The sequence below is a fragment of the Hippopotamus amphibius genome, chromosome 4 (assembly GCF_030028045.1).
Source record: "Hippopotamus amphibius kiboko isolate mHipAmp2 chromosome 4, mHipAmp2.hap2, whole genome shotgun sequence".
NCBI lineage: Eukaryota > Metazoa > Chordata > Mammalia > Artiodactyla > Hippopotamidae > Hippopotamus > Hippopotamus amphibius.
In genome coordinates this window covers 124652746-124680553 of record NC_080189.1, presented here as the reverse complement: position 1 = coordinate 124680553, position 27808 = coordinate 124652746, and the positions used below count along the sequence as shown (strand labels likewise).

Below are 27808 nucleotides of genomic sequence, written 5' to 3'. Positions count from 1 at the left end.
GGGGATGAGCGTGAGCTGTCTGGGACAGAATGCGAGTGTCACAAAGCTGGAAGGGACAGTGCTCAGTGACCAAACTTACTCTTTACATCAACAACAATCCTGAGTATTGGTCCAGGATCACCGTTCGAAATGTGAAAGAAATCAAAGAACATATTGAGGACTTTTCCAATGCCTACACCTTCCTTTCAAAGTTAGGGAAATAGGGACTTCCCTGATGGCACAGTGGTTAAGAATCTGCCTGCCGGGAACATGGGCTCAATGCAGGGGACATGGGCTCAATCCCTGGTCCGGAAAGATCCCACATGCTGCAGAACAACTAAGCCCATGAGCCACAACTACTGAGCCTGCGCTCTAGAGCCTGTGAACCACAACTACTGAAGCCCTCGCGCCTAGAGCCTGTGCTCCACAACAAGAGAAGCCACTGCAATGAGAAGCCCAAGCACTGCAATGAAGAGTAGCCCCGACTCACCACAACTAGAGAAAGCCCATGTGCAGCAACGAAGACCCAACTCAGCCAAACAATCAATCAATAGAAAATAAAGTTAGGGAAGCAGACCAGATCAGTGACTTGGGTCGACCCCAGAACTCAGCAATCGGACTTGGGTTCTGGCTCCATCACCCACTGCTCTCTCCTGCGGTGGGGGAGGCCCCTCTCTACCTGTGCTGATTTAGGCCTGAGCCTACGACAGATGATGACATGCTGGACAGAGACAAGGGGCCCTCTCACCGTCTCTTACAACCACAGAATTGAGGTTTATTTAGGATTTTATATAGTACAGGGCCCCAGTCTTTAGGTGAGGGGGCTCATTTGATACTCTGTTATTTCTGAAAGTGCCCTTTGATAAATATCTCCATTGTCTGAACACTTCACAGAACAAAACTATCCTATGGTGGTGGATTGCACAGAACAAACACCAACCACTCTGTCCTAAAGCAACATTCCTCTGAGAGAAAACCGACCCCACTCATTCTGCCTGCAGTGTGATAAACCCTGAGTCAGTGGCTGGTTAGATCCAGATATTAGCCTTAGTGTTTCTGCCAGAGTATAATTTGCTATATGCTTTCTGATGAATGTTTAAAGCAATCATGTTTAAAATGGACAAATTTTGGCAGGAGGTTAGCAAGTCAATTAATGGGCAGGGAGAAAGTATAGTGCAGTTTTACACCTCATTTTATTTTATTTTATTTTATTTTATTTATTTTTTTTTTTTTTTGGGCACACGGGCTTAGTTGCTCCGCGGCATGTGGGATCTTCCTGGAGCTGGGATCGAACCCGTGACCTCTGCATTGGCAGGCGGATTCTTAACCACTGCGCCACCTAGGAAGCCCTACACCTCATTTTAAACAGTAATTTCAAATATAAAAGGTGGTTGACATATTGGATATGGGGGACTATTACTCTGCCCAGTTTTAGGGAAATCCAATATAAGAAAACTGACCCTTCTATCCAAAAGAACTAGGGAGCAAATGATTCGCACCAGAATCCTTTCCTGTTCACTGACAGGTGTTTTGTTTGTTTGTTTTTTAATAGCATCGCCCCTAGTAACTTACTGTTAGTCTAAGGGCACGGATGATTAACTGTTGGAAAAGGGAGCTGTAGGGCAGGAAAACAGAGTTAAAGAGATAGCTACCACTGCCAATTACAGGGTAATCAGAAAGCACATATCTCTTTAATTAAATGTAAGATAATGGGAAATGAGATTTGATTTATGAAAGTTCAACCCATACCCAAATTTCAAGACTCCATGTATTGTGCAACATTAGGCAAACCCTACAGCAGTTAGCAAAACATCAAGTGTTTCTAGACCAACATATGCCAAGTGTGACACCTGGATGAAAAGAAAACATATCTGCTTCAATTGGTGCTTTTTCTCTCTTTATAGCACTATTACTCATATTAAGCCTTCACTACAAAAATAATTTGACTCTTTAGAAAAGCTTGGCTAGCCGTATTAGCAGTCTATCATTCTTTTAAGATCAATTCAAATAGTTTCTTCCCTCTGAAGTCCTTCCAGCTTCCCTCATCTGGGAGAACTCTTTCCTCCTCTGGGTTCCTGTAATGCCTTACGAATATTCCCTGCAGAAGATTTATTCCAACGGTTCTATAGATATGAGTCTCTGACACCAGACTGAAGATCCTTGAGGACACAAATCATCTTTACTAATCTTTATGTTCCCACCAGCTCTGTGAATTCTTGGCTTTTAGGGGATGCTTGATGAAAACTTACTTCATTATATTTATGGAAAAGAGGAAAAACATAAAGTTATAAATAACTCAGTCTCATTGTAATCAAAGCCGACAAGTTCCTACTCCAAACTTTTCACCTCCAATGACAGCTAATCCCATGATCACAGTAGCACAGTGGCAGATTTGGGAAGGGGGCAGGTGGGATTCCTGTCACCTGGTCACAGGGGACACTGCTGTTGAGTAGCATAATGGTCAAAAGAAGTGTTATCTGAGAAAGAGAAAAGATGAAGTATCTGGAAAACCAATAAAAAAATGATCAGTCTTTACAGATGCACAGACTTGGAATTGAATGCAATGTAGCCTCCAATGTTCTGTATAAAAAAAAAAGCATCTTTTGGGAATTCCCTGGTGGCCCAATGGATAGGACTCCACAGTCTCACTGCCAAGGGCCTGGGTTCAATTCCCGATCTGGGAACTAAAATCCCATAAGCTTTGTGGCACAGCCAGAAAAAAAAAAAAAAACAAAAAACCAAGGGGGAGAAAAGCATCTTTTGCTCTTATCTTTTGGAATTGTATTGCTTTCTCCTTCTGCTACCCTAAAGATGAATTTTAGAGGCCTCTGATTTCCTCTCTGGCTCTACTTATTCAGAGTTCCTGGATTCCTCAATCCCACCCACAGACTATGTCAGTCCATCATTTGACATTTCTTATCTGTTTTTTTTAAACACTCACCATTCTTGTAATCATCTAATGTTTAATCCCTGCTAAGAGGGAAATTTTGTCTGTCTTGCTCACTGAGGTATGACCTCTGCCTAGTACAGTGCCCAATACAAAACGGATACTCAATCTCTTTATTCAGTGAATGGAGGATAAAAGGGAGGAAAGGGAAAGAAGAACCTTCACCTGAAGATAGTTGCAAGACATTAAGATGGGAAACAGACAGCGATGGCGGGCTGGCCAGTGTCTTTTCACCCTCTACTCTTCCCACTCTGAGCTGCTTCCAGCAAAAAGAGTCTTTGTTCAGACACTGTCTTGGGAGGAAGATGAGCTTAAGAAAGAAAGCTAAGAGGAAGGCTGAATATGGGACGGTGCCTGTTACTATGAGATTAAGGAGTGTGAACTAATATGAAGGCGAAAGTCACAGTACTGTCAGTTACAAAAGGTGTTTTAATTTTTTTTTTTTTTTTTTGGCAGTGAGGCATGTGGGTTTCTTAGTTCCCCAACCAGGGATCCAACTGGTTGGTATCCCCTGCAGTGGAAGCCCAGAGTCTTAACCACTGGATCACCAGGGAACTCCCATGTTTCATTATTTTCTAAAGGACCACACTCATCTACACCGGCATTACCAAGATGATTGTTATTTGACCTCAATGAAATGGTAGATCTGAAACCATAGATAAGACCAATTTAAGCATCACTTGTGGCTGTAGACAGCAAGTCTTCAGGTCCAGCAAATTATTTATAATTTGGCCATGGCCAATGTCTTTGAAATATCAAGACCAATGCCATAGTAAATTCAGATTAAATTAAGAAAAACTTTGCTGATAATCAATGTGGTGTCAGACAGTTCCTTCCCCTGTTCTTTACAGATCCCCTGTGTTGTTTTTACAGTGCTGGTCCTAACCCCAGCTAGCTTCTGAAACAAATCTTTGAAGGAAAAGAAGGAAGCATGTTATCACCCACAGTTCAGTGATTTCCTGGAATGCTCTGTGCTTTTCTTTTTCTTCTTCTTCTTTTTTTAACTCTAAAGCTGGTACTATGAGTTCAACACATTATCGCAAACTTTACCTTCCACCTCCTTACACAACTGTGTCAACCTGATAAGATCAGAACCTGTCTGCTTTGCTTCCTTTTGCCCACCCCTTTCCCAAATTACCAGCTGGTTATGTGTTCACCAGCAAATCCTTTTATAAGGCATCTTTCTCCTGTCCCTCTCTATGCCTCAAAAATATACCAAAAAATAGGGAAAGGCTGAATTTCAAGCAGCTTAAATTATATCCCAATAAAGCTATTTTTAAAAAGAATACAATAGCTCTACATGTCTTAACATTAAAAGAGCTGCACAAGACACAGTGCTAAGAAAAACACACACACACACAATAAAAACCCCATAAAAACATCTTAAAATGTATATTTAAAACAATTGTTGGTGATAATGGAAAAGAATACAAAAAAAATCTATATGTGTATAAGTGAGTCACTTTATTGTACAGCAGAGATTGGCACAACACTGTAAATCAACTAAAGTTAAATTTTAAAAATTAAATTAAAAATATTGTTGGCAGCATACACTATTTTAAAAAAAAGCAGCTTAACACAGTTCTAATTTTTGTTATACATGTCTTACTCAGCCTGCTCGCCTCACAGCAGAGAAAGAAAAATCACCCTGCACGTCTATAGATTTGAGGTGTATGATGGACAGAGTATATCTACCATGAAATCTACGATTACCCTACACAACCTTAAATACTCCTCCCAAACCTGCTCTTCAATAGGTTAAAAAAATTATTTTCATCATAAAAAAATGTTAGAGGCTCTCCCATTGTAAACATTACTCCACTCAATTGGGTAAGACCAGCCAGGAACAATACTTCTCAGAAAGAAACAGCCCCTCGAACCTAAAAAACTAAATGCAGTGGTTTCGGTCTTTCAGACACACACGGGAGACAACAGCTAATTTATCTTGGCTGGGAAACAAGATACTGAGAGGTTCTGATACCTGTCCAGAGTTAAGAGGAGGCAGTGGTGGCAGAAGTGGTGGAAGGGGCAGCCCATTTTGGCCTTAAAGAGCCCAGAGTCCTTTCTGTAAGCCATTAAAGACGCTGTTCATGTGGGCAGAGACCCAGGCGGGGACAAGGCAGTGGCGTGGCAAGCATCTGCCACAAGAGCTCAGCTAGCAGAATGACCCAAGCCTTTCTTTTCAAGCCCTTTAACCTCCCCCAAATTGGCCTAGCATTTTGCACTTTTTCAGTTTAAAGACACCTTCGTGCAGACACTTGCCTCCCAGCGACCAACAAATAGGAGTAGCAGTGAATCGTTATTAAGGAAATACAGTTGGAAAAGGTGTAAACAGATGCTAATTATCTATGGATATTTACAGAGAGAGATACACAGAGAGAGAAGGGAGAGGAGGAAGGATGGAGTGGGAGAGAGGGAGGGTGAGTGAGTGTGCCAGGCTCCAGGTGAGGCCCGGGTACGCACGTGCACACACGTATCATGAGTATCTGGGACGGAGAAGCAGGAAGACTGGTGACTTCAGCTCAAGAGGGTGCTGAGACACAGAGAGAGGAGCCTTCTTCTGGGGAGCGCGTCACACTTGAGGGGACCTTGACCCCCGTCCACAATAAAATTACAAGTGCTTTAAGAACGTATTTTATCTTTAAGGGCACCCCAGGAAGGACCACTTCCCTGAGCTCCTTACATTGGGAATCCCACGAATATTTACTCTTTAAGACATAATCCAGAGAAAACCGTAATTCCAAAAGATACATGCACCCCAATGTTCACAGCAGCACTATTTACAACAGCCAAGACATGGAAGCAACTGAAATGTCCACCAACAGAGGAATGGATAAAGAAGATGTGGTACATATATACAATAGAAGATTACTGAGCCATTAAAAAGAATGAAATAATGCCATTTGCAGCAACCTGGATAGACCTAGAGATTATCACACTAAGTGAAGTAAATCAGACAAAGACAAATATCATATGACAGATACCATGCATTAAAAATGATACAAATGAACTTATTTACAAAACAGAACCAGACTCACAGATACTGATAACAAACTTATGGTTGCTAAAGGGGAAACATGGCAGGGGTAGGGCTAAATCAGGAGCTTGGGATTAACGTATACACACTACAATACACAAGACAGATAACCAACAGGGACCTACTGCACAGCACAGGGAACTCTACTCAATACTCTAATAACCTATACAGGAAAAAATCTGAAAAAGAACGAATATATATACAATCACTTTGTTGCACACCTGAAACTAACACAATATTGTAAACCAACTATACTGTAATAAAAAGAAATTTTAAAAAAGACAATCAACCAGTCTCTAAAACAGCAACAGCCCACCTACCTAACTGGTAACACGGGCCAATGTTTTGTCACGGTGAGTCATCCAGCTGGGTCAATGAATATTTTGCCTTAGAGTCTTTTTCTTCTTGGGCGGCTCTCTCTGGATGTTTGAAATGATGTCTGAATCCTCTCCAGAGCAATCTTTCTTATACTCACAGACAACAAACACATCACTGGCAGCCTTCTCTTCCATAACAACCCCGTTCCTTTGCTATTTGTCACCTTTCCCTCCCTGAATCCCCTGTGATAACTCAAACGGGCTAAAGCGCTGTGATGTGGATCCCATTCACTGCAATGATCCTTGCACGACTATTTTTTTTCACATGCACACAGCATCGAGAAGCTTCATTCTCCTGTGAAACTGGATCACTGTAGGTCAAAAACTAGATTTTTTTCCAAGGCCAAACCATTTTGTCTCCTGTGTCTTGGCTCAGTTGCTGGAAAGAACTAAGGTCTCTAAATTTAGATTTTTCCCATGGCTTAGCTCAGACAAATGTCCTTTCCACGTAAAATGCATGGCAGCAGGCCCTGCAACTCTCCCCGGCAGTCAGCTGCCCCCAGTCTCTCCTCAGGGACCTGGTTACTGGTAACCAAGCTTACACAGCACCCCCAACCTCCACCAGCCCCACCCATCCCTCTTCACAGGTGGGGTCTGCTCCCCTCCCCCACAACCCCTCCTGAGACAGAACCACTGCAGAAGCGTCTTCTTCCCACCCCGGCATGCAACCCAGGAAGACCCTCGTCAACAACAGAGCCCTTCCACCCCCAGCACAGGGGAATGGCTCCCCTCTCATGTACCACCCCCCCATCACCCTCCCCCATCTCACAGCCAGGGAAAGAAGTGCTCACTAATCCCAACAGAGAATTAGAACTCAGGATCCACTTCCCACAGAAACAACAGAAAAACCAGAGCTCAGGAGATCAGCTAATTTGCAGACTAAATGCACTTCTATAGGACTATCTGGAAGGCGGGTGCCATACAATTAACTTAGAAGATAAACTTTTGGACTTCCTAGGTAGCGCAGTGGTTAAGAATCTGCCTGCCAGGCACGTGGGGTCAATCTCTGGTCTGGGAAGATCCCAAATGTCCGTGTACCACAGCTACTGACGCCTGCGTGCCTAGAGCCCAGGCTCTGCAGCAAGAGAAGCCACCGCCATGAGAACCGCAAACCGCAAAGAAGAGTAGCCCCCACTCTCCACAACTAGAGAAAGCCTGTGTGCAGCAATGAAGATCCAATGCAGCCTAAATAAATAAATAAATAAAATCTTAAAAAGAAAAAAAAGAAAAGAAACTTTTATAGCCATAAACAGTCATATGGGGACTGACATTCGTATAGTATAAGGGCAGAGAGGTCTTGCTACACTGTTTCTGTGGCATCGAGAACCACCACCCAGAACTGACTCGAGAACCACCACCCAGAACTGACACACGGAACAGTGGCCTCGTCATATAGCTGGGTAACGAGGTCTCTTTTACGAAGAGGCATTTTGAGCCTCCGCCTCCAATACTGTAAATCTAATGTTACTTCACTTCCTCACAACAGTCCTGCAGACTAAGGTAAAGCACAGACTCCTCTGTTCACAGACAGAACAGGTGAGGCGAGATAGATTGTGTCATATTCCGGTATCTAAGCATGTCTGTCAAGTCTAGAGAAGCGGGGGTAACCTAAATAAAGCTGAGACTGGACAGTTTTATATCTCAAAGTGTCTTTAAATATGCTTGTGCCTTTTGCAGCTCAAATGTTGACTGTGGCACAAACAAATACAGCAAATACTTTGTTGTGTTTTCTCTGGTGTCCCCCTAGTCAGAGGTTCCTTATGCACTTGGAGAGAGCCCGTCGGAGGAATATGTATGAAAACTGCACCTCCTTCCTAATCCATCCAAGAGGTCCCACCGCTGACTTCATTACTCCTGCTGGCACCGCGTGCACACGAAATCCAAGTTGATGGCTCTACAATGAGACTGCTTTGATTCAAATGATCTTTCCTTCCTGTTTAGGCCCTCCCAACAAGGCCTAAAGCTTTCTGTTTTCTTTACAGGGTGAGAAAAACAAACCCAAGGAAGGCCCCTTGGTTTCCTGCAGAGGGACAGATCTGCAGGACCCAATTTTAAAGCCATGGGAAAATTCTGGATTCAGACACCTGAGCTCGTTTAAGCAACTGAGCCAAAACACAGATGGACTGGTCTGGCCCGTCAGAATCCAGCTTCACAGGAGAAAGAATCTCAACCCTGGGGGAGTGTGTGTGTGTGTGTGTGTGTGTGTGTGTGTGTGTGTGTGTGTGATGGGGGCTGGAGCTGGAGGCAGGGAAGGAAGCAGAAGTCTGTTTGCATTTCCTCTCACATTCCCCTTTCTCTTTCTCTCTCTCTCTCTCTTTTTTTTTTTTGGCCGCACCTTGGGATCTTAGTTCCCCAACCAGGGATCTAACCCGCACCCCCTGCATTGGAAGTGCAGAGTCAACCATTGGACCACCAAGGAATCCCCACCCCCATGCCCTTCTCTATCTAGGGGAGAAAGGATGAGGGGAGTGGAAAGCACTGAGACAGAACATTCTCCATCACACCTGGGAGTGACTCCTCTCCAGGGCAGTTGGAGGTGGGACCCCAGCAAGGGAGCCATCCCCAGGCTACCCTGTGAGGGTATCTGGCATCTTCAGGGGTGCTCGGGCTCCTGGAGGGAGTGAGGAGGGGAAACAGAGTTCAGTTGCAGATTTCAGGACTTTCCAGAAGGGACCCCCAAATAAGGCCCATTTTTAGCGCCAAGTATTTTGACAAATTTCCTATTAGGGTAATTCCAGGCCATCTGGCAAGCATGCCTTCAGTTAGGAAAGCCTATGAGAAACCTCCCAAGTTAAGTTGTGAAAAATTTGCGCTCTCATTTTCCTATTGAAAGAAATGCTAGGACTTCCCTAACGGTCCAGTGGTTAAGACTCCATGCTTTCACTGCAGGGGGCATAGGTTTGATCCCCTTTGATCCCCTTAGTTAGGGAACTAAGATGTGGTATGGTCAAAAAAAAAAAAGAAAGAAAGAAAAAAAGAAATGTTCACAAACACAGACACACAGGTAGATACCTATATTTTTAAAAAAATACCAGAGTCCCCTGATGACTGACTTGAGCTGGAATCTCATCATAGCTGAACAGGACAGAAGCAGCTTAACTTCTCCCCACGTGCACCAGGCAGAACCAGACGGCTTCATCTTTGAAGAGCTGCCCCTCAGTCCTAAGGAAAAATCGCTTGCTGGAAAAAGCTATCACCTTTGTGATGACATGATGCTGATAGGCATCTACAGGTTCATTAAACTGTAAGCCCCCCGGATGACGGGAATTTTCTGAGCGCTGTTTGCACTGTTTGCACCTGGGCTGGCTCTGATTTTAGTCACCATAATGCTTATCTTCAATAACAGACTGTAGTCCGAGTTGCAGGCCCCCATTCTCAGCCTGTATCTTTCACAAATTTGCCCTTTTTTTGTTTAACAAGCGTATACTATTTTCATTTTACTTACATTTAGATTTCACCATTCAACACTGAACATAGGTATTAAATGCTGGCCCTGCATTCAGATTTGTGAAAAAAAAGATAAATGGGCAGACAGCTTTAAGGGTGTAACATATTAAACAGCGCACAATAGATGAAACAATTAGAGGAAATCTAGGGGGTGGTATAACTATATACCTTTATACATTCAGTAGCACAAGTAAAGGGACAATTGGAGGAAAAACCTGTTTAGGACTGAACTGAGAGGTCCTTTTTAAAGTCACCTTTCACTTAGCATAACTGTTAGCCTCAGATTTTTCAAAGCCAGTCAGGACTTCAAATATCCCATTCCATTGTGTGTGTATGTGTGTCTGCATTTGGGGTTTGGATATCACAATAATAAAAAAATCAAGTAAGTGATAGTCTCCCTTTTCACCTACAGTCACTTTCCTTTCCCCATGTGCAGCATATAACATGTCACAGAGAGTGCTCATCACCAGAGTTTTTACCAGAGAGATACAAGAGCCCTTGGGAAAGGTGTTTCCTGGGCGGGACCAGCGTCCAGCTTCATGTGGTACCCTGTGCGGTCCACTGAAGGAAGAGCCAAAAGCGGAGTCAGGAAGCAGGGCCTGAATCAGGCCAAGAAGCATCAGAAAGCGGGACACTGGGGCACGGGAGAGCCATCAGGGTATGTGCTCAAGCCACCTGGGCCTCCTAAGTCATCCTGCCTTATCCATATCCGTCTGCCCTTCCTCAAAAAGGATCATACACTGGGTAAAATTCTCACGAAACTCTCAGGAAGACTGAACGGTGACCCTGAATAAGTCACCTAAGCTTTCTGGCTTCCGTGACCTCATCTGTCACTTGGGGAATGGCTGGATATATCTTCCAGCTCCGGTGTTCTCTGATTCTCTGAGTTAGAGTTTGCTCTGAGTTAGTTTTGATTCTCAGATCAAGACCAAGGAGGCTTAACTAAACAAGAAAAGGATCTTGGGGCCTTCGTGAGGTTATCAGGGGCCCAGTCAGATCCAGGTTCCGATTAGTCTTGGGGAACTCAGAGTGTGGTTCCAAGATCCCCTCCCCCCAGGCCACTCCATCCTCCCTCAAGAATATGCTTGGCACTTCTGGCCAATTCTAATAATAGCTTCCTTTGTATTTTCTCATAGACCCAGGTTTTAAAAGCCATTAGAAAAACAGGTAGGGGGACTTCCCTGGTGGCGCAGTAGTTAATAATCTGCCTCCCAATGCAGGGGACACAGGTTCGAGCCCTGGTCCAGGAAGATCCCACATGCCGTGGAGCAACTAAGCCTGTGTGCCGCAACTACTGAGCCCACGTGCTGCAACTACTGAAGCCCGCTCACCTAGAGCCTGTGCTCTGCAACAAGAGAAGCCACAGCACTCAGAAGCCCGAGCACTGCAACAAAGAGTAGCTCCCATTCTCCGCAACTAGAGAAAGCCTGCACACAGCAATGAAGACCCAACGCAGCCAAAGATAAATAAATAAATAAATTAATTAATTTTAAAAGAAAAGGAAAAAAAAGAAAAGCAGGTAGGGAAGTGGTTAGGGCTTCATGCTTTCACTGCCAAGGGCATGGGTTCCATCCCTGGTCAGGGTACTGAGATTCCACAAGCCACGTGGCATGGCCAAAGGAAAAAAGAAAGAAACGCAGGTAGAAATGGAGGGTCCTCTCTAAAATAGGATGCTCTGAATCCTCTATTCTGGAAGGGGGCAGAACTCAAATCATTACCTTTCCTTACCATGCCACCCATACCATGACTGTGTATTCTCTGACCTCACTCCACTCATGCCCTCTTTGAAAAAAGTTTTTTCTGACCATCTTGGTTAAATACATTTATACATACTCAAATTCCTTTGCTCTGCTCAGTCCAAATTTTATAGTCCTTGGTCCCTGGGCCTTTCTCTCTTCACCATGTCAATGACTAGCATCTTCTTTCTCCTGCCCATGACCTTGTGTGTCTTATTCTATAATTATTCCTCACAGACCCAACATCCCATACCTCGACCTCCAGCCCTTCTGCTGCCCGCTCGGTATTGGCTCAGCCCAAAGGCATCTGAACGAGGCACACTGGGCCAGGGAGCCAACCTCCAAGAATGAGAGGGTGACAGAAGTCTGAATCAAAGTGTTCTAGTGCTCAAACACAAGATGAAACAGACAGACAGACAGACACACACACACACACACCCCAAATCCTCATATTGCCAACCGTTTCTAATAAAACTTAAAACTCAGGTTTCAAAAACCTGAGTTGGTTCAGTTCCTTCACGGAAACTCAGTTTTCCCTTCCATCCTATCCCTACATCAAATTTGGTAATCATCACCCACTTCCTAAAGCTTCTTTTCAGAACACCTTGATTCTGGCAGTGGGAAGTCAGGCACATGAAATGATAGAACTCATTCAAGGAATTCCTGTTTTAGGGCTTTTCATTCTTGAAATTTTTCTTTTTCTTATCTTTTTTTACATGTGAGCTTCAGCCAAAGTCTCTTTGACGTCTCTGTGGCCTGAAAGCGTTTTTCTCATGGGAAGAGAGCTGGTCAACGTCCGGAGCACTGGAAGAGGTGAGGTTTCTACTGTCCACACTCTGCAGGCTCCCAGGTAGCTCAGCACTGTCTGTGTGTAGGGATTCAGTCAGCAGGGAACAAGACGGCACACGCTAAACCTCCTCTAAGCTTTGAAAAGGTGGTCCAGACAGGTTCAGAAGCAGCCGTGCACGTTTCAAAAGTCTCCTAACCGAACTCAACAACTTTGAACCAAAGGGGAGGAAGATGCAGGAAAAAGCAGTTTTTTTGATTTCTGAGAAAATTCTTAACCTGAAACACTCAATTTTCTACTCTTTGTGGCGTTTCCAAATCAGGATGCCACAGACATTATTTTCAGAGTCCAGCATGGTAAGATGGATTACACCTTACCTGGAGACATTCTGTACAATCAAAGAAAAACGCTTCCTGCCTTTGTACAGAAAATGAAGAGATTTTTCAGAGTAAAGAAAAGCAATTTAATTAGCATGAAACAAGGTTTAACTGCTGAGGTTTCACAGGAATCATCCTTGGCACCGAAGCATAATTTGACTTAAAAGAAACCACAGTGACCCATGGCCCTTTCCGGCTCTCCCCTCGCCCTACGTGGCCAGGAAGAGCTCAATCCCAGGTCAGATACCCAAGTAGTCAGGAATGTATCACGCAGCAGAGGAGAGACCCCAGGCAGGGGCGGCGACCCCCCGAATCCGGGCACTTCTGTACCTTGCTCTTGTCTGCTGCACGGCAGGGCCCCCGACAGCAGAAGCTCAGGACGCTTCCTTCCTTGCTTGGCCTTTCTACAGGAGGGCACACAGATGGCTCCATGTCCAGATCCGAAAGCAGACATCGGCAGTCCCCTGCTCGATCTCCTGGGCAGCAGGACCTGCCCCCTCCACACTCCACTCGCCTTCGGCTGCGCCCACCCTTCCCGGAAGCTGGCCTGCCACACCCCTGATCGACAGAGGCCCAGGATTTGGAGTGTGATTCACGGATAGAAAATACCGGTTTTTCATAGCTACGCAAATGCAACCTGGGTGCGGTTTAGGTAAATCTGGATGTGGACGCCAAAAAGGAGGGCAAGACGAGGCCTCTTTTCCATAAATTTCACTTGGCCAAATGGGCTCGGTCTGCCCACGATTCCTTAAAGAAAATTCCAGTCGAACAGAGTGCGAAGGAGTCATCTACAGTTCATCAGCACATGGGACTTCCCTGGAGGTCCCGTGGTTAAGACCTTGCCTTCCAATGCAGCGGGCACGGGCTCGATCCCTGGTCAGGGAGCTACGATCCCACATGCCTTAAGGCCAAAAAACCAAAACATAAAACAAAAGCAGTATTGCAACAGATTCAATAAAGACTTAAAAAAAAATGGTCCACATCAAAAAAATCTTTAAAAAAGAAAAAGCTGATCAGCACAACTGGGCCGTGCCCAGTCAGATTACTTAGTTCACACAGAAATGTATCACGTCTCTACCATCATGAGCCAAATCCCAACCTGCCAACGGTCTCCACATCAATGTCCGGTCGAACTACCTCATCCTCAAAGGCAATTTGGTGCATATGCTTCATCTTTGGCCATATCTGCCCCAAAACCCACCAGGCCAGAACTTCTCGGACAGAGTCAAGAGTCAGGGAGGCTATGACACCCAAGGACTGAGAACCACCCACAGGACACGCCCCCGATTTCCTGATGGCAGGACCTGTGCTCCGCCCTCCACGCCACCTGACAGTTCTCAGAATGTGGTCCCCAAAACACAGGAGCTGGTGTGCAGGGGTCGCTTGGGATCAGAAGACTGGATCCCACAAAGTGTGAAGTTAACCCAATTCACATCACTTCTCTGTTTCTTTACTTGTAATATGAGGGCATTGAATGCTATCTACTCACCTTTCCAGCATTTCCATAATTTTTATAAACAAACCCAAAGTGAACAATGCCCAGTATTAAAGGTGCTAGTGGGACTCACTTTGTCTATACTGCATGGTTCAGCCAGCCTTCTCTGGGTGCCTTCTGGTGGTCTCCACGTGGGAGCTGGTGGCTTCCACCGTTGACAATATCTTACCTCAAATCAACTATCACAAAACAAAAAAGCTGAGTGGGACCAAAATACAAATTAATGATTTCTTTTTTTCAGTCGGGAGACATGAAAAGGCAAAAGTTTGATGTACCACAGTGTCACTGGAAAAACCCAAACTCAGGGACATATATATCCTGTTTCAGACAGAACTGCATCGACTAATGCCTTTTCTGTGGTCAAGGGGAAACATCTTAGTGACCTAAGAGTGAACACAATATGTAAGACCAACGGTAGTGTTGAGAATGAAGAAAATTAAAAATTAAAAAAAAAGAACAGAAGTACCATCCTTCGGCCTTTGGGTTAATGACAAGAACACTGGATTGTATTTCTGGATACCAGGCGAGGGACACTAGGTGGGCAAGTCACAGACCCTTAAGATTCTGTAACCTGCCTGCACTACGGTCTCCACCGTGTGTTTTGGCCTTGGAGAGCCAAAAAGTCCCTTTGGAGGCAATCCCAGAGATGCAGGGAGGGGAGACCGGCTTAGTTAAAAGTCTCCTCCTGAACTTCCCTAGTGGCACAGTGGTTAAGAATCCACCTGCCAATGCAGGGGACGAGGCTTTGAGCCCTGGTCCGGGAAGATCCCACATGCTGTGGAGCAATTAAGCCTGTGCACCACAACTACTGAGTCTGCGCTCTAGAGCCTGCAAGCCACAACTACTGAGCGCACATGCCACAACTACCGAAGCCCACACACCTAGAGCCCGTGCTCCGCAACAAGAGAAGCCACTACAATGAGAAGCCCGTGCACCGCAACAAAGACCCAACACAGCCAATAAATAAATAAATAAATAAAATAAATAAAATAATTAATAAATCTTTAAAAAAAAAAGTCTCTTCCCTGCAAAGGGACTTCTATGTAAAATAGCATCTGAACAGAAAGCTAGAACTATTCTATACTCTTCTGATTACAACCCTTTGCACTACACTAAGAATAAAGTCCAGGGGCTTCCTAGGTGGTGTAGTGGTTAAGAATCTGCTTGCCAATTCAGGGGACACGGGTTCGATCCCTGCTCCAGGAAGATCCCACATGCCACGGAGCAACTAAGCCCATGCACCACAATTATTGAGCCTGCACTTTAGAGCCCGTGAGCCACAACTACTGAGCCCATGTGCTGCAACTACTGAAGCCCACAGGCCTAGAGCCCATGCTCTGCAACAAGAGAAGCCACGGCAATGAGGAGCCCGCGCACCACAATGAAGAGTAGCCCCCACTCACCGCAACTAAAGAAAGCCCGTGCACAGCAAAAAAGACCCAACACAGCCAATAAAATTAATTAATTTTAAAAAATAAAAATAAAATGCTTACAACCCAAAAGAAAAAAAAAGCATAAAGTCCAAATTCCTTATGGTGACTTACTAGGACTCCTGCCACCTCTCCCAGGTCACCTAGCTCTTCAAACAGACCAGGCCCTTCCTGCCTTGGGGCTCCTCTGCTTACTGCTCCTCTTCCGGGCCTCACCCTGCTGCTTGCTGTTTGCATGATGGGCGCCTCCTTACACAGTCCTCTTTATTTCCTTCACATTTTTTTCTCAGTCTGAAGTCATCTCTGTATCTATTTTCTCCTCTGCCGCCCCCTCCCACCCCCGCCTTAGAGTCTAAGCTCTCTGAAGGCAGTGGCCTTGTCAGGCCTGCTGTAACCCCAGGACCAGTCCAACCTAGAGGCTCAATCCACGCTGACGAATGAATAACAGAACGACAGCCCATTCTTCCTAAACCTGACAATCCTGAGTCACTGCACCATCTTCGTGCTAAGCAAAACCACTTTATTATTCTCACACTCAGTAATTCCAGAAGCACTTTCACATAACTTAATCCTCAAAACCACCCTCCAGGGCCTTTGTGTGGGTCAGTGGCAAGTCACTGGCTCTGGACCTGCTTGCCTTGAGGTAACAGAGCAATTTTGGACCAGGCAACTCCCTGCTCTTTTGAGTCCCTCTCCATAAAGCCGGGGTGTTCTCTGAGGCAGCTCTATGCCCCCTCCCACCTTGACCAACCTGTGAGTATTTAAGACTTTGATGGGTAAACACTGATCCTCTCTTATAAAATGCTTTGTGAGATGTTTCCATGATATTGCTTCAGTGAATTGAGCATCTAGTACATGCCAGGGAGGGGGGTAAGTACTTCTCACTCTGTCTCTGATGTGCAAACCATCTGGCTGGGTAGGAGTTCTTAGCCCTTTTTTACAGATGCAGAAATGGGAGCTTCCTTAGATTAAGGGACTTGCCCAAGACCACACAAATAGTAACTGGTAGAACCAGTTCCCAAAACTAAGTCTGCCCAACAAAAAAGGCCAGGTTCCTCCCACCTCCCCAGGATGCAAGTCAGGCAGGTAAGGGAGACAGGTATGGGATGTAAAGTAGGGGGGCTGTGATGACCCCAAGAATCTGTAACCACCCCCCCATCTTAATGGGGCATCTGCAATGTAGTTCCAGTAGAGATTATAACAAAGGAATCTGAGCCCAGTGTTTACTGATCATCTGATTTTTTTTTTCCCTCTTAATGTAAGAAATTTGATTTGTAACTAAAAACTCCTAATTCTACCAAGTTTTGGTGGCTTATCAAAATCTGTAGAAGCCCTTGCCTAGGCTTGTCTGGAGCACCCAGCCCCAGGCCTGGTGTCTGGGACCCATACTTATTCTGGCCTGCCCCAGGAATTTACCTATGAAAGTTGCCCAATCTGTCCCTTCAATTCCAGTGAGAACTTCTGCAATCACTCGTAAAAATACTGGCAACAGGAGAGATTGTGTTTGCGGGTTATTACGCAAAGGGTGTGAGCCACACCATTTTCGTTCCTAAGAACCACCAGGTCCTATTCTTCCTCTGGGGTGAATTTTAAAGGTCTGTACACAGAGGGCAGGTTTTTGAAGAAGGGAGTTGATGTATGTAGGAGGCTTTCTTCCTCTAATGCCAGGAGGAAGGTTGCTTTGTATGTGCATTCCTGATGCGCCAGCTCCAGGCTTGACTCAGAAAACCTGCTAAGGAGCAGCAAAAGGGACTGCTGTTCCAACCCCTCAGGTTCTCCAACGCCACCCTTTGCAGTCCTGCTGAAATGGCAAAAAAAGGTAGGAGGTGTGAAAGAGAACGTGAGGCTCCAGAAGCAAGAGGTAAATCATGCCCTGCGTGATTATCATTTCCTATGTGGAAATCCACCCTCATAAAGGAACAGCACTTTTCATAGCGAATACTCCCAGGATCCCAGGAAAATACTGTAGGTTTGCATCAGAACTGCTGGGTTCAAATCGCAGCTCAGTTGCCTAAAGAATCAACTATGGGACTTCCCTGGTGGCACAGTGGTTAAGAATCCACCTGCTAATGCAGGGGACAAGGCTTTGAGCCCTGGTCTGGGAAGATCCCACATGCTGCAGAGCAACTAAGCCCCTGCACCACAACTACTGAGGCTGTGCTCTAGAGCCCATAAGCCACAACTACTGGGCCCATGTGCTGCAACTACTGAAGCCTGTGGGCCTAGAGCCTGTGCTCTGCAACAAGAGAAGCCACCACAATAAGAAGCCCGTGCACTGCAACAAAGAGTAGACCCCACTCGCCACAACTAGAGAAAGCCCGCACGCAGCAAAAAAGACCCAACGCAGCCCCCCCAAAAATAAATAAAAACATTAAAAAAAAAAAAAGAATCAACTAGGAGTTGGGGATTAACATATACACACTACCGCATATAAAACAGATAACCAACAAGGACCTATTACATAGCACAGGCCTACTCAATATTCTGGAATACCTATATGGGAAAAGAATGTGAAAAAGAATGGATATATGCATATATACATAACTGAGTCACTTTGCTGTACACCTGAAACTAACACACTGTAAATCAACTATATGCCAATATAAAATAAAAATTAAATTTAAAAAAAGAAGCAACTCTCTATATTCTTCTGAGCCTTGGCTTCCTTATTTACATGTATGTTTATATGTAGGTTTGTAGGGTTTTTTTAGAGGATTATGAGATAACTTGTCTGAAAGTTTCAGCACAGAGTAACAATTATGGGCATTAGAATGTATTTATTTGCAGTGGTTTCAACTTACAGGGAAGATTTTTATTGTATTATGTTGGCATGCATAAAGGCATTTAAGATCTGAATGTATACGTCTTACAAAGCCTGTGGTATTTAAAATTTGGAGGAAGAAAATATTGTATTTACCCCTTGATACTGAAGTTTGGTTCATTTTTCTAATGATACAGAAAAAGTTCAATCATAGGCTTAAAAGTGAGCTGCCCCCAGCCGGAGGCTATAGTAATTATATTCTCTTTAATGGAATTGCTTAAATTATAGCTTTCCTTGTTTTGCACATGACAGCCACTATCCTAACCTTTTCTCTCTAAGCATATTTATTCCTCATTATTTCTTAGGTTAACCAACTAATGCCAGGCATACACTTATTCACAAACTACCACATTAAGAGGCATTTATTTTATATCCATTCCCTTGGCAAATATTTGTGTTCAGCAGCAGAACTGTGATATTTTATGAAGCAAAAAAAGAATATATCTGGGAAAGAATGTGAAGTTTCAGAAGTAGCTATTGAGGAGGAGAGAGGAGGAAAAGTCTAATTACAGTGGAGATCTGTACTGATTTGTGTGAAAAGAACGTATACATCACTTGCAGTTTTAATGAATTCTGGGCATCTGAATTAAAAAAGGACCTGGAGTTTAAAATAATGTCTAAAGGTTTCTTCATTGATTTGGGAGCATAAAAATGTTTCTTTCCTTTTAAAAGGCTGCCTCTGACAGGACGCCTTCTATTCTCAGCTTGTTGTAAAAGAAAAGTCTTTTCAAATCTAGATATTCTGTATATAAAAACAGGGTTTTTTGTTTTTTTTTTCCCACTGAGGAAACTGAATCACAGTTATATAGTTACAGACTTAACATAAAAGCCTAAGTACATTTTATCCCAAATAGATCCCCAGTAACTAACTGGCAAGGGGTGAAGTTTGGTTGTAAAGCATTTTCATGTGAACATGAAGTGAATGTTTTATACAATCAGCCAGAGGATGACTTGACCAAAGGAAGGTGAATTTAGTGCTTTTGTTGACAAGTTCAGGCAGCTTAAACATATTTAATCCAAACACACCTGAGGCTCAGAACCCCAAAGAGCATTTATTTAGAAAAGTGGGATCGTGACGGGAATAAAATGGTTTGGGGAAGATTCTCCTGGCAGTAAGACTAGTAATGCCTTCAGAAGCAACAGCACCTACGGAGGAGAAGGAAAAAAAAGAGAATCACCTCCTTCCTCGAGGGACAACTACATCAAAGCACAAATCTGCTCCTGCGTTGGTGCGTGAGACAGAAAAAGTCGCTTTCTCAGCCTACCCAGAAATGGCCGGCCGCTTCTGGAGGAACACAGGCTACACTCCAGGGAAGTATTATGCACATGATAAAAATATAAATAGTAGAGAGGACTAGACGTTAAAAAAAAAAGCTTCTGTCCTCACCAGCCCACTTGTCCCTCTTTCTGATATATTTGGCATCATTCGAGAAATGTTTAATGGAAACATAAGTACACAGAAAATGGATATGCTTTTTCATACACATAGGATCCAGCCTTTCAAAAATAAATGGGATCACACTAGCTACACTGAATAACACTGCTTACTTAATATAGCTCGGTTACATGTCCACACCTGCACATCCAGCCTGCTTCACTGACTGTCAGGCATGACTGCAGAGAATCGTGTTATCTGAACATATCATAACTGACGCTCAAGCACTCATATGGACAGAATAAGCTGGTAAGTCTTTTTGAGAGAAAATTGGGCAATACCATTCAATATGAGTAAGCCCTGTAAATGAATAGTAGAAAACTAGTAATCTGACATCTAGGAATTTGTGCTTCAGATTTACTGTCTCGTGCACAGCCACGCAGAAGGTCACTGCAGTGCTGTTTATAACAGGGAGAGAGAAAAGAAGCAATCGAAATGGCAATTAAAAAGGGTCAAGTTAACAGATTGATTATAGGGCACTACATTAATTGCTCTGAAGAAAGAATAGCTCTAAATCAGTTTGGGCTCTTCTCACTGCTGTAAACACACACACACACACACACACACACACACAAGCACACACACATTTCCAAAGAAGAAACTGAAAATGATCTTTTATGAGTCAATGGGATGGAGCTGCTCTCTTCCACAGTCTTAAAACTTACCCTGAAAAAGGATTCAAATAAAGGTACAGTTAAAGGTGAAGGGGGCCCACGCAATCTTTCTGGGTGCAAAATTCAAACAAGATTAAAAACAACTCTCCCTCTGCACCATCAGGCTGCGTGATGGTGGCACATTTACCTGACTAATGACTACCGTGATCTTTCGTCCACATGACATTCTCAGGGGTGTTTACAAACATTCTTAATGTCGAAGATTGAAAATGACCTAGGGTCCGTCCGAATCTGTTTTCTCGGCTATTTCAAAAAGCGTGTGCTGCAGCAGACTGCTTTCCTTCCGAGAGGCAAGTAAGTAAGGCCAAAGAAAGTCCCTTCTGAGAAGTTCACAGTGAGCATTGGAACAATAAAAACACCCCTCAATGGGGTCTTGGCTCTTCCATCTTGTGCCAACTGAGCACAGAGCAGGGCAAACAGCTAGGGAGGACCCACAGCTCGGAGGGCAGTGCCTCCATCGGGTTTATGGGGACCGACGTGACCATCTGCATTTGTAAACCCCGGGAAAAACACTGATGCGAAACCCACCATCACATCTGTTGCTTAATCTTGAGCAAGCAGACAGGGTGGAGGTGAAAGAGAACCAGGTGTGAGGGGAAACCACAGGCTAGAATCCTAGGGCTGTAAGAGGCCAGAAAAGCTATCACCTGCCTTTACCTTGGACTGACTGTACTCATGTCATCCCATAAAATCAGCTGTACGTTCCTTTCTGTAAGATCTGTAGAGAAGGATTTCTCCAAATGTGTAATATTTGACACTTACTCTTGTCATTCGACAAAGGAGTAGTTCAAAATTCTTCCCGACGCCTGTAAGTCTGGATGCAATAGCAGAACTTCCTATCATTGGGATAAAGCTCATCCCAGTCTCCATCGTTTGCCCCCATCTGGTCCCTCCTTTCCTAAGGTCATCCAGAATTCCATCCTTTCCACCACAGCCCCCGGGTCCCGAGGCCTCCGGGTGCCCAGATGTCACACAACCATCAGCACAAACCAAGGAGGCCTTGTTTTGGTTGTACAAGGGAAAGCAGATTTGGTAACTCAGAATCCTGTCTACCTTAATATTATGCTTCCAGAAAAACAAAATCCTTCTCTCCCACATTTTCTCTCATCAATTACAAGTTAAATGCCAAAGACGGGAAATTTATGAAAAAGCCATCCATATTGGAAAGATTTCTGAGGAAACTTCACCCTGAAATACAAAATGACCAAATTCATACTCAGCTCCCGGCCATGGTGCTTCAGGCCCCCGAAGAGTTTTTTGCTTCCACTGAATCATGTTTCTCCTGCTTAAGAAAAAATTAAGGAAAGAAAACCAAGAGGAGGAGGAAACACCTTCCCAGTCACCTGCTGGGCCCTTCACGGCCTCACACTGAAGAGAAAAGCAGTATCACCCGGGAAGCTGCCATGGTCGAGGATGACTTTTTTTTTTTTTTTTAATTAACAGAATTTTGGAAACGACTCCCCATCAGCTTCTCAACAGGCGTGTTCCTGACAAAGCTAAACTGATGAATGGCAAGGACAAGGGCCTGAGCCTTCGGCAGCTTCTAGAATCAGCTTCCCTCCCCCAGAGGACGTCCTGGTTGCACTTCCTGGACTGCAAGATTTCAGCGCCTGGCTTTCTGAAGAAACAATTTCCAAAACGTTTTTAAGAGAGAAAAATATAATACAGTTGACCTTTGAACAACATGGGTTTGAACAAGGTCAGTCCACTTTTCTCCAAAGATACATATGTGTACTGTAAATGTATTTTCTCCTCCTTACGATTTTTTAAAACTTTTTCTTTTCTTCAGCTTATTTTATTGTAAGAATACAGTCTATCATACACACAACATACAAAATATGTGTTAACTGACTGTTTATGGTATTGGTAAGGCTTCCGGTCAGCTATTATTAGTAGTTAAATTTTGGGAAAAGCTCATCCCAGTTAAAAGTTACATTTGGAAAAATAAAAGTTATATGTGGATTTTATATCTGTATTGTTCAAGGGTCAACTGTATTTAAAGATCACTAATTCCTTTACCAAGAGGCTTTTATTTTATTTGGAATATGAATAGACCTACATAGGTTCTTCGATGGGAAACCCTGCTACTAGTAAGTGATGGAGGTAAGATTCGAACCCAGGCCACCTGGCCCTTGAACTCCTGTGTGCACAGTCCCTGTGATTCAATAAATCTTTACTAAACCCCGCTGGGTACAAAACATGCTTCTAGATGCAATCACAACTTATGAATCAGCAATAATCTCTGAGCAATACAACAATTAAGTGTAATAAAAAGCTTAATGGACTTCTAAAACAGGGTCTGTGGGTAAAAAAAAAAAAAACATAAGAATGTTCATTAGTGACTCTGAACCTATGTGGAATTTCGGCACCCTGTGGCTGTTTGATTTCATAACTGGTTTCCACCTTAAACTTGCAGCATGCTTGTTCATATCTGGAACTGAAACTCTGAATGACATCAGTCTTTGCTCTCAGACGCAGAGATCTGCCCTTGAGACAACCAGAGCTTTTCCCAGGGTCCCAAACGAGCAGCAGGCACCGTACAGCCTGCTGCCATGCAGAGGACCACATTTCATGAATTATCTGGGATAGAATGAGTTCGCCCTCAGCAGCTCAGGGATCAGAACACCCTCAGGACCCCACTCAATGAGTCTACCCACCACTCCTGCTAAGAGCCTTCTTCCACAAGTGGGAAACCCAAACCATTCTGAACGGTCTGAGGTGGACAACTCAGAAACATCAGACAAGTCGTCAGGAAAACCCTGGAACTAACAGAGTGTTTTCTCTGGCTGGAAACCCTACTGTTAAAAATAACACAATGAAAAACATATTTGTCTCTGACACACAATGGATGTAGAATATAATTATGGGCTGTTTCAGTCTGGGAGGTAGACAAGGGAGGGAGATGCCAAGGTCTAGAATACAAAGGAGAAAAGACAGTGTGTCCGACCCCTTGCTCCCTGTGGCTGTTCCCACAGCCTCCTGGTGACTTCGGTTCCGGCTCAGGTAACAGGAAAACCGGACTCTTCTTGCAGGACCCAGAAACATTGCAGGCGGGTAAGAGTTAACCTTCTAAGTCTTTGAAGTGATAAGCTCCTATCAACAGGTGCCAGGAAAAAGTAAATTAATATCACCTCTCCAGCCTGTCTAGAAAAAGTGTCACAAATATAATTGATGTAAAAACATGACTATTCTAGCTCCTTTGACACATTTAACATTTTGTATTTTAATTACTCTACGGAAGTAATGGTTGCCACCAGGAGTTATTTCAGGAACACACTATTTTTTTTAGAAACCCCTAAAAAGAAAAAAAAAATTGCAGGAAACGTAGGACAGCTTATCGTGTTGTATATTTCAGTATCTCTCTGACCCATGGTTTCTTCATCTGTCAAGTGGGAATTAAAAGATTCTGCTAATCTCTGTGGGCTGTTACAATGATAAGATGAAGGAAAAGATGAAAACACTTTACAAACAGTCCAGGACCACATAAGTAGTAAATAAAAACAATCGCTCACATGTGGAGCATGCATGCTGAGAACTGTGCTATACGTATTTTGTCACTTAATCCTCACCACGCCACAATTATCACCCCCATCTTATGCAGGAGAAAACAAAGGCTTAAGGACATGAATTTACTTTCCTAAGGTTACCCAGGTAGGAGATGGATTCAACACCCAGGAGTTCTGATGTTAGTGACAGAGTTCTCTGCCACTCAACTTTTCTGCAGTAACTGTGGTAACCCAATAATCTAACATGAATATCAATGCCAGCACTAATCCACTTCACCTGAGGGCCAAATTTCAGGAGGTTCTCATTCTCACACATTAGTTTTAAAAACAGTTTAAATCCTGTCCTTGGGCTTCTAAAGAGTTTTGTTTCAAAAGCCCAAATTACCATTTCACAGGTATCTTTAGAGTATACTTAACTCTGTGTTTTAACCTTATGCAGTGTATGAGAGAGAAAAAAATATGATTTTCATTGCCTTTCAAGCTTGGTGGACCTAACTACTCTCATCGCAGCCTGATGTCCCCAAACTAACCCCTTTAAGTCAACTTTGCAGACACACAGCTACCTTCAGAGATTATCACGTCCATATCACTGGCAAGACTGTTTACTCAGTCTTGCTAGTAACTGATGCAAACAGAAAACCTCGTACCACCAAAGTGAGATTTCCTTCTGAAAGCACGCTTTAAAAACTACTTTTATCAACCATTCCCCCCACCCTAGAAGGCTTTATCTGTCGTAGAATTTACAATTCCCCCTTCCCTCACGTCCAGAAACTCTGATATCTCAAATAGGATATTTTTCTAGTTTTGTAAAATGCCCCTGTGAGAAAAATATACAGACACACTTTAAAAAAGTGCAATGTTCATAAACCTGTTTCTGTAATATTCTGTGGGTTGTATTTTTGGCATTTTGCAACTTGAAAGTACAGAAATACACATAGTCACAATTTCAGGTCTGTTCTAAGAGTTAAAGAAACAAAAAAGAGAGAAAAAAACCAACATCTGGGAATAATCCGCAAATACATACAGTATCTCAATTCTCAGGTCATACTTCTAACCCTTATCTAGGCATTTTTATAGCGTTATTCACAGGGCAGCCTCAGCATAATGCATCACTTGTTTTTCAGCTCTATTCAAAAATCTCAGTTCATTCAATAAAAAAGTCCTGAAAAAACAGCCCTGAAGCACGAACACCCGAATATTCGAACACTCGGTGTGGGAAAGCCATGCTTATTGATTCAGTGCTTCCTGCCAAGAGAACAATGCAGAGAAACAGACCTCAATGTTTCCAAATAATTTTAGGCAATAACTCGAAGGGAAAAAAAAACCCATATTTACCCATACCTGGAGCTCCACAGGTGAAGCGGCCGTTAAAGCGGAGAATCTAATTCGGCTTCTGGAAGTTTTCATCTCTAATGGACTCCAGGGTCATCCTTCCGAGCTGTCAGGTAAACCTCCCTCCATGTCTCTACTGTTTTCTTTTGCAGTTTTTTCCCAGTGAAACTCTTTTGTCATTTGCATAAAAGCTACTTCCAGCCTATAGGACTTTTTGAGTAGCTACTTGTTAAATTGGCTGTCTTGACATGCTCTTTCAAGCATGACATCATAAATCTCCACGGAAACCCTAACCCCACCTGCCTACATGCCAACGTTACCTGTCGGGCAAAGATTAAACAATCGTCTGAAATTGTTCATTAATGAAACCTTTTTAGGGGCTTTGGATCTCTGCATGGTATAATTTGTGCTGTTGGCAGAAACTCCGCCAAGAACGATGGCTTCATTTTCAAAGCCTGAGCTGTTTTGCAGAAAACAGTGATCAAAATTATAGCCATTCGCGAATCTGCCCCTCCCTGTCTAACAATGCACTTAATCGCTGAAGGAAAACCTACAGTGGTCCATGAGCCTCTCTCTGTAGGATAAAGTTACGTTGAAAACTTAGGTTTTGAAAAACCTTCTATGAACACTTCTAAGGCTTTTCCACTCTGCTCTCCAGCAACCCCTCCTGCTTTTCACCAGCAAAACTTGAAAAACAGGTTCTTTGCTGGAATGTGAGAGTGTGTGTGTGTGTTTGTATGTGTGCATTTTCTCTTGGCTTCTGTGTTTGCAGAGGTGGTAGCAGAAGGTGTTGAGAATTTTTTTTAACTCTTTCCTAACATACTCACATCTTCTGTACGTTTGTCCTAGTTTATATATGTTACCACAATAGCACTGAAAGCCATGTTCTTGACTTTTCTTAGGAAGGGTCAATAGGCCCTAAGATATTCAATCCTTCTTTCATTCATTCATTTTTCACTATCCTAAATTTTATGGAGTCCCCAACGTTTGCCTAAAACCTGGGACAAATTTCTGCTAAATTTGTGCCCAATCCCCCTTGGTGACACTGGGCTCAGCACCCTTTCTTCGCACCTCTAAATTCACCCCAGACACACCTCATAACCCCAAGCCCAAGATCGATAACGCCGAGCTACCAGAAAGGTTTGAATGGGACTTGCTGCAAATCCATGAGAGTTTATAACAATGTTGTCAAATGGCTGTCAAATGCCATCTGCAGCGGGGCTGAGCAGGGACCTGGGAAGCACCTGAAGGCAGCTTCCAGCAGAATCTACTACAACGCTGCGGGGTCCTGGGAGCAGCAGCGGCTGAGGGGGCAGCCTGTTCTAACTTGCCACAGCTCCTGCTGCAAACTGCAACAGGCTCAAAGGTCAGAGAGCAAATACTAACCCCCACACTGTGCTGAAGCCACCCAGGTATTTGCAGAGAGAGCGGTCATAGGCAAAAGCACCATCTCCACAAACTCAGAATGGCTTTTTGCATGGAAGGAACAGTAGATGCTTTGGATCCCCCAGCGCTGACTCTTCTGATAGTTTTGCATTGCCATCCTTCACAGTCCACAGATGGGACATGACCTTCCAAGGGAACTACCCCGGTTTAATATAGCAGCCTGAGTTGGAACACGCCTCAGAGGCAAGACTATGTCAGAGATTCAATTACTACCTCTGCGAGACAAAAACACATCCAGATAAAGCCCATGCTTGTGTTTTACCCAGTGGGGCACAAACAATGCGAAATAAACAAAACTAAGAAATATCCAGATCTAGGCTTTGTTTGGTGAAATCCAAAGATGGAGTGGAGGCCCATTCAATTATGGTTATTCCTCAAAGTTCCATTAGGGAGAGGACCACGGGAGAGTTGATGCAGCCATCAGAGTGTTTATAAATTATGCCAGATCTTCCCTTTGGGTTGTTTAAGAAATGACAATATCTCAGCTTTTCCTTACTGAATTCAAGCTTGGAAAAGAGAGGGAGAAGAGTCAGAATCTGAAAGTCAGGCAAGTGGAGACAGTCCCACAAATAACTCAGATGTGAAAGCAACTTGATTAACCCATTGCTTCATCACCGACTGAAGACTTTATAACCAATGATGACATCATTACGATATATGATGATCTTGAACTATTTAGAGCGGGGAAAGTTTTGAGCAGTAATCTCAGCAATAAGGACAATACATGTAAGGGCTGGGAAGAAATGTCAAGATTTGCTGAGAGGTGACCAGTCCAGTATCGATTTTTCCTACCGTTCCCCTAATGAGGAAACCATTAAGCAGGATGAAGCTTTAACAGCATTGCAACTTGCCTGATAGCAACTTAGCACCACACTAACCCAGTCACAGCTCAATATATGCATGTCCATGGGCTACTTTGTTTCCAAATTTAGCAGCATCTTAGGTATCCATGGTGGACTTGGATGACAAATAAATTCTTCCT

The 27808-nt window shown here is 43.8% G+C and overlaps 1 protein-coding gene across 13 annotated transcripts in view; it reads right to left on the bottom strand.

The window, feature by feature from the left end:
- KIAA1217 (KIAA1217 ortholog) overlaps positions 1 to 27808 on the bottom strand; it is a 311933-nt gene that overhangs the window by 254691 nt on the left and 29434 nt on the right. The window contains exon 1 of one of the 13 annotated variants that reach the window (XM_057731702.1): positions 25390 to 25533. The exons of 8 other annotated variants lie outside the window; for them this stretch is intronic. In XM_057731702.1, the coding sequence (XP_057587685.1) occupies positions 25390 to 25455 (66 nt within the window). In that variant the 5' untranslated portion in view covers positions 25456 to 25533. Of the gene's footprint in view, positions 1 to 13017; positions 13795 to 25389; positions 25534 to 27808 lie in introns of those variants that run through there. 4 more of the 13 variants (XM_057731704.1, XM_057731700.1, XM_057731707.1 and 1 more) reach the window with 4 other exon arrangements.